General features: G+C 44.4%; 1 protein-coding gene across 1 annotated transcript in view; it reads left to right on the top strand.

Annotated features, from left to right (window-relative positions):
• The first annotated feature begins 1545 nt into the window (after nucleotides 1-1545).
• The window catches only part of NETO2 (neuropilin and tolloid like 2), a 30503-nt gene continuing 20553 nt past the window's right edge, over nucleotides 1546-11495 (top strand). The window contains exon 1 of the mRNA XM_021540320.3: nucleotides 1546-1703. Coding sequence (XP_021395995.2) covers nucleotides 1670-1703 — 34 coding nt within the window. The 5' untranslated portion in view covers nucleotides 1546-1669. The remainder of the gene's footprint in view (nucleotides 1704-11495) is intronic.

Here is an 11495-nt window from a genome sequence, read left to right as displayed (position 1 = left end):
CAATTACGCATATAATTTACAATTTTCAAAATCTGTTTGGTCTAGCGAGTGCGTTGGTTCCAAGTTGCTTCCACAAAGTTCCTGCGCTCGGACAGCAGAGTTGCGCGTGGGGCACCTGGAGGTGCAGCCGTGCATCGCTGCGCAGGATCGCAATGGAGACCGCGACCGCCTCCGTCCTGGGAGCGGGGCCGGCACCGCCCCGGGCACGGCAGCTCCGGCCCGGACCGTCCTGGCCCCTGCGCACGGCTCTGCAACACGCACAGGTCTAAACATCTCCGCGTTTCGGTACTTCTGGAGCCTGAGCGAAAGATCCAGGGAGAAGACATCCTGTAGGAAATGCCCAGCGATTCTTCAACCCGTGTTGCTTAGGGGAGATTTGAAAGCCTCTCTGAGGGACTGCTCCGTTGCTATCATTTTAGACGTAGCCCATGGGCAGCACAGCATGCCCCCGGCTGTCCGGCACGGCCGCGCTCTCGTCCTCACGCACCTCCCCGGCAGCTCGGCGGGCTCTGGCAGGACGGGAGTGCCCGCGGCGGGACCTGCTGGCCGGCGCCTCTCCCTCCCTGCCCTTCCCCCGACATCGCCACCTGCCTCCACCTCAGGCCCTTTCCGAAGTAACATCTCCCCTCACAAAGCGAACCCGATGTGATGGATAACCAGAGGGACGGGAGCCAGGGCAGGCAGCAGGCTAAGTGCGCCTTTTTATTAACTTCTTGTAAAGTAATAGCTCCATTTTAGCTGTCACTCCTGTCAAACAACAGCCGCACAATAGCGTGTGATGGGCTCTTCCCGGCGCCGGAGCTGCAGGCAGCACACTGCAGCCAGGCAGGCAGCTGGGCACGCCGCACTGCCGGAGCCGCGCGGGCTCCCTGCCACCAGCGAGGGGGAGAAGGGGAGCCACGGAAGACCAAGGGAAGCACCGTGCCCCTTTTACCCCATGGGGACCCACTCAGATCCCAAACAAAGCCGGGCAGCCGGGATTCAGGATTATCCGAGCCACCGTGCGCAGGAGAGGGGCCGCACGGCTCGCCTCCGCCGCCGCGGGGGCCGCTGTCCGGGCACCCAGCACCGCACACGGAAAAGCCCGGCAGACGGGGGCAGGACGGGCCTGGGGCGTGAGGCGCGGCGGGGGCCGAGGCGCGGGACCGAGGCGGGGCGCTGCAACGGGGCCGGCCCCGGCTCCCCGTGGGGACGGGGTGAGAATGGGTGCTGCTCCGGCGCCGTCGCCCCCGCCTCGGTGCCCGGCCAGCGGGAGGAGCACAGCGGCCCCGCCGGCTGCGGCTGTGGCTGCTTGCGGGGCTCCGTCGGGGGCGGGCACATGCGTACAAGCAGCTCATCCAGGCAAACACCCCTCACATCTTAAATGAGCTTCATTTAGCAGCAGGCGCTTCAGCCGGGCTGGGAGCTGCCGGGCTGCGCTCTGAGCGCCGTGCGTGGAGCCCCCCGGGGCAGGCCAACCTCGACGGAGCCCGCCGCGCCCCGCTCTCGATGGGACTGAGCGCGGCGGCGGCTCCGCGCCCGGGCGGCGGAGGCTGAGCGCGCCCCGCGGGGGCGCCGGGCATGGCCGCGGGCGGGCGGGGGCCGAGCCGTAGCCGCGGGCACAGCGCCCTCGCGGGGGGCACCGCCGCGGCCATGGAGCGCCGCTGATCGCCGCCGCCGCCGGGAGACAATGGCCCTGCACAAACTCTGCTCGGTGCTGGAAGGTAGGAGCCGCGGGCGGCACGGCGCCCCGCCGGAGCGGGGACCGCGGTACCTCCGGCGGCGCCGCCCCTTCGGCTGCCCCGCGCTGCCCCCGGCGCCCTCCCTGCGCCGGCGGAAACTTCGGAGCGGCGGGCGCGGGGGCTGCGCAGCGGCGGCCGCCCCGCTTCTGCCGGGGCTGCTCCTCCCGGGCAGCTGCCGGCGCTCCGCACCGCCCCATCGCGCCGCCCCACGGCCCCGCGTCCTGCCCGGCGGCCGCCGCTCTCCGGCCCCGCTCTGCCCCACGCGAGTCACAGCGCCGCGGCCGCCGGAGCCCGGCGCGGGCCGGGCCGGGGGCCCGCACCCGTCCCGGGCCGCCCCCGGTCCCGGGCAGCCGGCGGAGACACCTCGGCACCTCAGGCTTGAGAGGTTCCAGTGGCGGGGACACCTCGGTGCTCGGGTTTGGGGGATTCCGCCGCTAGGAACACCTCGGGTTCGGGGGCTCCCAGCCTGCAGAAAGGTGGGTCACAGTGGCAGCGACTCTACCCCAGTGACCCGTGTATTCCCGAGACACACCGGCGGTATCCTACGCTCGTCTTTTCACAGTAAAAATACTCTTGGCTTTCGGGACTCTCCTGACGAGCTGCTCAACACTGTTCCGCTTATCACACTTGTTATCGGGAGCAAGGTCTGTTTTCATTAAGGTTTTCATAAAATCAGTCGCCCGAGTCACAAGCTACACCCTGACCGGTGCTTACCTGTGCCTTTCTTCTTGAGGCTTTTAAATCTTGTTTCTAACTTATTTCTGTTCAGAGGTAAACAACGGAGCAAGGCTCCTCATCCGAGCATTTCTTTGTGCTATTATTTATACAGCTCGACAATGGGCGAGGGGTTTCTGTTAGAAATCTTGATGTGGCACTTAACCTTGTTCCTCAAGAGATTATTTCTAGCATTCTGTGTCTTCTTGAGCAATAGCAGACTTGATGAGGATTCCAGTCTGTTGTTTGGGGTTTTTTTAATGATGATTATTATTTTACATTATTTTGTTAAGAGATGTTGGTATGACTGCATGCATTATTGAAGCCAACAAGGCACTACTGCAGAGTGCAGAACTGTTTTGTGTATACATTGATGTCTTCCCACAGTATGAAAGTTGTAAAGAAGTCTGTTTTAAATCCAGAATGTTTCCATGGGCCATAAAATCCCATGTTCCCTGCATGAAGGAGTTTATATCTTTAGGGTTTCCAAAATATTTTTCATTTATTAGCATCATAACTGAGAGACAGAAGATACTTGTTCTTAATAAATGTCTGTCTCTGTATTGTTAACCATCTACTGAATTGAGACAACATAGGAACATATGGCTTACATGGGGAAGACAAGGCATTTATATTTTTTTCTACTGCCTCTTTTAAGTAACATATTTAAATATCAGAAGCTACTATAAAACAACCATAAAATACAACTGTTGTATCTGCTACTTAAATACTTTATACACATGCAGATTTAATTACATTTCAAAAATATATGATTGCTGCAAAATTGACTGTATTGGTTTTCCACTGAACAGACCTGTATATTTTTTTATAATCACACCAGTGTCCGGGTAAAAAGTCCCTCTACAGGAAGTTTTTTGTATTTTTCATAATCCATAAATTGCACAAAGCCATTAGTCAATAAGCTGTTAGTATTCTAAATGCATCCCTTGCCATGGCTACAGAAACAACCTATCATTACTTAGCATCATAAACTCCCTTTTAGCTCTGCTTCAATAGAAGTCATTCCATAGTCCCATTATTGTACCTAATCAGAAACAAAAAAGTATATTCCTGTAGATAGGTGTAGAGATTCAGTTCCAGAAGGAAACTGCTGGGAATAAAATTCAAAGTAACCATCCGTATTTTACAAATTGCAGCTTAAATTCTGCATGGAAGCCCTACCTACAGTGGTAGTATTTCTTTTTTTTTTTCTCCATACAAATAGCTTCATGTACAGAACTGGGGGAATTCTGCTAAACCACATGCAAAGCACCATGAAGCTTAGTGTATCATGTGAAGTCATATTTTATTTAATATTTCTTAAAAGCATCTTCTGTTCTTAATATGGAATGTCTGTCATCCACAACTAATCTATATTGTGGCTGTTACCTCAGGGCAGAAAAAAGCCCATCATACTTTGTGGCAGTTGGAATTTCTTGCATTAAGCTTGTTTAGAGCTATTCTTCTGTTCTTCCTCAGCTGTCAATATCAAGGGCTATTTAAATAAAAACTTAATGTAATTCTTTGTCTCTGTCCATAGTGTTCAGCAAAACTTCTAGAAGTCTCATCCTGAGTCCCATCATCCTGCATGGATTGTTTGCTCTCCTCCAGCTCTGGCAGGCAGCACTGCTGAGTGGCAGCGCTGGTGGAGCACGACAGCCCTGAGATTTCAGTGGCTGCAGCTTTTGCTCAAGTGGAGCCCAGCCAATGCCCACCTGCTTTCTCAGTGGGCTCTGGAACCTTTTGGAGGCCAAGAGCTTGCTGCATTTGGGCTGTTGGAAGACAAAGCCTTTTGCCTCCTGCCTTCAGTTCTCAATGACATCTTAAACATGCTAGAATCATTCCCTGAGCCTGGCACAACTTGCAAAATTCAGGTGCTCTACAGCAATAAAGCACCATAACCCTCCACTTCATGAGGAAGAAAAGCAGCTGCTTTCATAATAAAGCCATGCCCCTGTTAGCCTTAGGAAGTAAATATACCTACCCTGAATTTCCTCATACCTGGTATTCCCCCAAAATGTGTTTGCTAAGAGCTTGTTCCCATGCTTCAAATATGCTCCCTCTTTCATTTCCATATGCTATTACTTGCTTTAAAAAACTGTACAAGCTGTCAGTTAAATCCTTCCTCTACATTAGTTTTGGTCTATTTAATTTAATATATTGGATTAATTTAGAAAGCCAAAAAGAGAATTCTGTAGCTTCTGACCCAGTAGTTCAACAAGCAGCCAGGGGTAGAACAAATTACTGCTACATTCCCAACCTTCCACTGGACTACAGAATTATTCCCAGCTCCATCAGGTTGCAAGAATGTGGACTGCTATGATTTAACTTCCTGCCATCCTGCTCCAGCTCTTCATTTGCATTTTGGCATGATTTTAACAGTTAATTTCTCACAAACAAGTAGTGTTAAGAAGTAATGCTTCTTTCCACACAAAAGTGAGAAATTATGGATGCTTATTTCCAAAACCAAAAGGTGTAATAATGCCACAAAAAGCTGAAAGCAAGCAGAAAAAAAAGGTTATTGAAAAGTCTCCTAATAGTTTCATGATTTGTTCATTGAAGCCAAAAGCAAAGTATTGACTGTAGAAGCTACAGTGACCCTAATGAAGGCAGTATCAAATGAAGTCAGAATTTTTTTTTTTACTTAAACAGTATCTACTTTCCACCTTTTCTGCACTGAAAAAAAGTGAAGCTCCAAACTGCTTGTAGTGCTAAGCTGTTCAGCAGAAATAACTCAGTAACTGCAGAACAGGATTCAAAAAGCTGCAGTGTTAAAAACAAGGGGAGTGTTTGGTGGTGTGTATTACACCTTGCTCTTAATACTCATACAAACACCATATTCAAAATGCACCACCCTGAAGCGTAACTTCAAATACATTAACTCCTCTTTTTCCTAAGACACAGATGACCATGACCATTAAAATTTTTACAGAACAACTTGGTTACAATTACATTGATATCAATAGCAAGTTTCAGTGTGTAAATCCTGTATATGGCTGTAGCCAGAGTATAGAATCACACTGGATTGAAGCTAAAGGAGCTACTAAATTATGTATCCCTATCTAATGAAAAAGTTAATATTTTCAGCATCCTCCTTAAGGTTTAATTCACAGGGAGAGATTAGACAGAAAAATTGCCCTTGAAGTAAAACTTTATAAGCTATTCATCATTTATGAACCTGTCAGAAAGTCATAATTCACTGGAGAAATGAAGATAGCTGCTAATTGCACATGCTCTAGAATGTGCAGTTTACATACAAAACAAACCCAGCACTAGGAGTATAACCTATCTGGACTGAAGCAAAGTTTTAGTGTCTTGGATTCAAGCTGGGATTCTAACACTGCAAACAAGCTTGCTGCTTGTCTGCCTTGTACATTCCAATTTGGGTTTTTTTAATTAATGAAGCACTTATAGTCTAGGACAACTTAAGCAGCTTGCTATCTTTAAACAGCTTGCTGCTTCTGTAAACATATAACTGGCAACTGCCACCTCAAATACTGCAAGATAGGAGGCTGGGGGAGTGTAAATTTTACAACAAAAACCAGCAGGTAACTTAATGAAAAAAAATCCACAATTCTTTCAGATTATCTTTGTGCTTCACTCAGTTCTCTTTTATTACAAAGCTGACTCCACTATGCAGCAGGAAAGGATGGCAAATATGTTAAGAAATCATTTCACAAAACCTCCTTCCTTATCCTACAGTAAAATTGATGAACACTAAGTTAAGTCTCTTTTTAAGGGACTGAGAGTGAAAAGCTGGAAAAGAAAAAATTATAGTCTGTACATAACATTAAAGAAGATAGCAGAAAAGAACTTTAAATATTAATTTCATAATAGACATTCCAGAAATTATTTCCACTGAAAAATATAGTATATTGCTAATAAATAAGAGAAGATAAAGAACTCTGGTATAATCTGATCGATTTTTAAGTCAAAAGTATCACTATCTAATTTCTCTAGGAATAAGCTGTTTCTGGGAAAGATGTATTCAGAATAGTCATGGGCAGCAGGATTAGCTCTGTCAGCTAGAGGGAAATCATTTGAACTTAGAAGTCAGTGTACATATTTTTAATAAGGTTTTTGAAACCCCTCATCAACGTGGTTTGCACATGCAGTCTTCTCATCAGTCTCTTGCTGCACACAGCTTGGAGATGAAAAAAAAGGCTCTTCCATATAAAAAGGAAAGTTCCTATTTTAAAAATGAAAGCTATCATTCTTCTGGCAGAAGTTTTGCTGGCAGACGACCCAGGGATGGATTATAAGTAACAGGATGTGGAGCAACTGGCAAAATGAAGCAGCCCACAGCTACTTATACATTTCTAATGGAGGACAGGATCAGAAACGTTAAATGTTTTTAGCCAACCTAGAGGGGACTCTGTCACAGATCCATCCAAGCATGAATTGTTCTGGAGATGATTTTTATCAAAGGGACGTGGGAGAACTGCACTTACTTCCTGAATCAGTTAACCTGGTTTCTCTGCAGAGATATAGTCCCAATTTATTTCTCTGGCAATCTTAAAGAGAGGAATCCCTACTGGAAACAGCTGGAGTGAGATGAAACTGTTATATCTGAGAATAGACCTGAGTGCATTCAGATATCCTGCTGGCAGTTAATGGCTAACAAGATTTGGATCTTAGAAGGCACCAGAGTCACTGTTAATAGCTGGTAAAGCCCACTTCTGCTATCAAGCTTCTGTGAGAAGGATTAAAAATGTGTTGGCAGCTCCACTAGCATGCTCTAGGTGAGACTTAAACCAGCTAAAATATGTCTTGCCTGATGCACACCTTCATCTCTGTACTTTATTCTCTGACAGTCCTAGTGTATGTTCCAATATGAGGAAACCACTGGAGCTGTTAATAGGGTAAGTTGTAGGTAGCCACCTTAAATGCTCTTTGATACTCATTTTACCTATCTGCAAATGTTCTGTTGAGAGAGCAATAGATTAAGGAAGGTATACAGACTATGAACTATAAAAATGTTTGGGATTCAAAAACTGCCATGTTTCCATCTTCAGCAACAGAACTGTTAGCCTTAAATACAGCAGCAACAGATGCAATCCAGTATTTCTTTTGTCAATTAACAAACATAGCAAATGCTAAGCAGAGAAAAAAATCTCATTTCTTGAAATTTACAGTGCATGTTTCTGAGCTAAAAATGGCTTGAATCCTAAAGTAGCTAATAAGCTTTTTGAAAGAAAAGGAGGTGACCATGCACACAGAATAACATGAAGTCCAGTGTTCAGACTACCTGTCTGTCTAAATTGCACAAGTTCTTTACAAGACCACCCACCAGTCAGTCACTCAATTTGAATTTGTGCAGTAACTAATCCTTGATCAGAGTCCTTAAAAGCAACCACAACATGTAATTAATGTTGGCCAGAGAATAGGATAGGATATAATAGTCATAATTGTCCCCAGCACATTACTGTTTAGACACATGAGTAAAAAATGGATATAAAACCTGAAATACTGTGATGAGCAGTTGCTGAAAGTAACACTAATTTTAGTACACAGAGCAAATGAGGAGCTAAGTTTAAGAAGAATACACAGAAAAGGAATCATTCCCATAAGGCAAAATAGAGTATATAATTAAGATCAAGCATTTGTTACTCTAGGCTGTATCTGCCAGAAAGAAGCAGGCATCCTAGCAAGATTTTCCAACATGCATGACCCGTGTGTTGCCAATTACCATCTATCTGGACTATGTGTGTACAAGGTGCTGCCTAATCCAAGGAGCAGAGCACAGAGATCAATGAATCCTGCTTTAAGCAAAGTCTGTCATCTTTATCCCTAGGATTCTGGCTGCCACTATACTAAGAATGTGTAATGCTCTAAATGATAAAGTCTTTATTTTAAGAAATGGTGGAATGTTTCTCAGTTGTGCCTGACTGCTCCCCAGTTTGATATTCAGCTTGCCCTGCATGCATAGATCCCCCATTGTCATCACTGAAGACAGACACTGCTCTCAGAGCCACACAGCAAATCGAGGCTGTTGTCTCTGTGTGATGATCCCTAGAGCATGCAGAAAGAGCAGGGGAAAGATACATCATAGGGAGCTCAGAGCTGTACTGTATCCCATGAAATCTGAAGAATGTGTTTTGCCATAAAGAACAAGCATATGTCAGATTTGCAGCCTAAAGCACTTGTTTGGCTAAGCAACATGCTGATTTCTCAGTATTGGGTTGAGCACCCATTTACTGCAAAACTAACTATAGTATTCTCATTTTTAAAGAGAAGTAGGAGCCACACATTTGTGAACCTCCCTGTATATACTACAATGCAGAAATGGCCTTTTTTTTTTTTTTTTTGCTTAGATTTACTGTAAAAAATTTAGGAAATGCCAACAAAGAACATCTTGACATCTGCAAACAATGCAGTTTATTACACCAGTTCAGGGGCTTCTTTTATGTTATTCCATAAGTCTACTTCAAGTAAGAACTTGAATTGTATGTTTAGTGTCTTCACTTTTCAAAATTTATGCAGCTGTCTGCAGGCTATGTGTCCTAAAATATTTAATGCAAAGAAGTGAGGAAAATGAGAAATCCATTCTTTTAAAACAGACAGAAGCTGGCTGCTTTTTCTATGTTCCTAGCTCATGCTCACACAGGTATAAACTATCAGAGCTCTAAATGGTAGTACAAGAGTGTGCACCATAATTCATGAAATACAAGTACAAATACCAGATTCATGAATAAAAGAAGCTCCTCAATCTCTGCCTTGGTGTCTGTGCTGCTGTTGGCTTAAGGATGGCCTGTTCTGCAGGGTGCAGATCATGAAGTGGAAGCTCACTGTAAGGTGCAGAAGCACTAACTTTTATTACATTTATCACCTAAGTATCTCTGTGTTCATAAGGTCAGTGTTGCATAGCTCAGGCTCCTCTGGTAGAATTCTCACCATACTCCTCCAGTAAAAACAAAACACCCAGCAGCTCTCCCCTTGAATCTCTTTGATAGTCAATGCAATCCTGCACTGTGCTGTTGCTTACATCAGCAAGCCATGTTCAAGTGGCATTTTTACTCACTACTTGTTCTTCCTGTGCCATAATAGACTATGGAGCTAAGCCTAGACTTATCTTTCATTCACATTGAAGAACAGTCATGTCAGAGAGATCTGTAAGAGACTTTAAAAGAGGAAAAAAGGAGCAGAGGGATACTGTGTCCCATTTTAAGTTTGGGTACATAATAACTATTTGAATTGTAGTTTATTAGAAATAAAAAGATCATTCTTCATCCTTCTGGAAGTGCTACAAGACTGTTAGTGAAAGTAGTTCAGTCTCTCATGTCTGTTCTAATTACTGTGACTGTGTCCGTGCTGCAGTACCAGGACAGTGGTTCAGCAGTAGCTCTGTACTTCATTAACTTCCAGAATTTGTCTCTTCCCTAGACATCTTCCTCCTTATGGATTTGTACTGTCCAAATTAGTCTTTGAGATTCAAAAATATTTTTCCAGGAAGTAGTATTACTTTAGAGATTGCTTTGTTGTTTTTAAAATGCACACAAAAATGGGTTAATGGAAACAGTCTGAAAAGTCTAAAAATATCCTGACTGACTATTTTTTCCTTCTGTTTTCATCCTGAGTATTGATAGACCTTGTTTTCAGCCCCTTAACTCCTGTTGGCTTTCCCACATTATACTGTGTCATGTCAGTGCACTCAGTTTAGAGCCCTACTACCTCAGGCAATCCTGCCCAGTACTCTAAGGAAGAACAGGTAAGCCCTCTCCACCTTTTTGCCAGCAGTGACTCACTGATGAAGACAGCACACATCCTGACCATTAGCCAGAGACACCTCTTTTCTTTATCATCCTGTCACCCAGGATAAAAGTAGTGCCAAAGGAAGACCCTGGAACATTTGCTACCTGGGCTACTCTGAATACATCTTAAGGGCTGTTGAGAGCATGAAGAGGATGGGCATTGCCAGGGAAGGGCAAGGAAGAGATGTGAGAGGTTAAAGCTGAAGAGGATGAAAAGGGCAGGGAACAAAGAGAAGGTGGCCTATACTATTCCCAGTCATCCATATAACATGACAAAAGGAAGAGAGTAAGACAAATATTCAACCCATATCTTCTGCAGTTGCTTGCACATCCATGCTGCTCTGCAAGGAATAGGCACTGTTTGTTTGCATTTACACGATACAGGCTCCGGACTATTTATAGAAACAGTACAGCTCTAGTGAAAGCCAATCAGGTTTCTGAAGTCCTTTTAGGGGGGTTGTTTCTTTATCCACATCAGCAAGAAGGGAAATCAATGGTTGGTGTAACAGAACATCTATTCTTATGTTGTTTCCACCAGTACAATCACTGAAATAAATGTAGATGCATACTGAAATTTAAAAAAAAAATATTTATTGTAACAGTGGTAGCCATAGTACAGCCAAAGAGCTGTACTAAATAAAAACCAAAGCAAACTAACAAACCCTTAATTTTTCACTGTTACTTGAAATTGAGTATTTGCATTCATTTTGTTAGTCACATGTTAACTTCAGTCATATTTCTCCGTGTGTTTGCTTTAAGAAAAAAAAAGCTCATTTTGCATTTTGAGAAGCAGCCTAAGTTACACAGAGCTTGCTCTGTCCTTACAAAAAAGAGTGTGGGCATAGCACATCTTTAAGAAAGGTGAATTCAATAGAATATACTGACACGTGATTTACACAGGATTGGGGAAACTGCCTTTACTTTAGCAATAGAAGTCAACATTGAAGTGTTGCACCAAAACCAGTGTAGAAAAAAAAAAAAAAAAAGAAAAGTGATTGACAACTTTATAATTGTCTATAACTGTCAAGATTCTTTGTTAGGGACAAGTGATCTCAGGAGTACAAATGCATTGTAAGTTCATGCAACTCATAAACTCAGATTTTTTCAGTGTACAGTTTCAACAGAGAAACTGCAAAAATAAACGGTAAATTATTGTGAAATAATATCATCTGTGTAAGGAACTGGTAAAAACTAAAATCAGCTGAAAACTAACATCAATGGTATGTTAATAAAGATGGGATATTTGTTCATTTGCTTTAAAGACTAGTGAACATCCATAACTGAATACCAGTAATGGGTGCTAGATACT

Source organism: Lonchura striata, chromosome 11 (genome assembly GCF_050655825.1).
Source record: "Lonchura striata isolate lonStrDom1 chromosome 11, ASM5065582v1, whole genome shotgun sequence".
NCBI lineage: Eukaryota > Metazoa > Chordata > Aves > Passeriformes > Estrildidae > Lonchura > Lonchura striata.
This window is presented reverse-complemented; position numbering and strand designations above follow the sequence as displayed.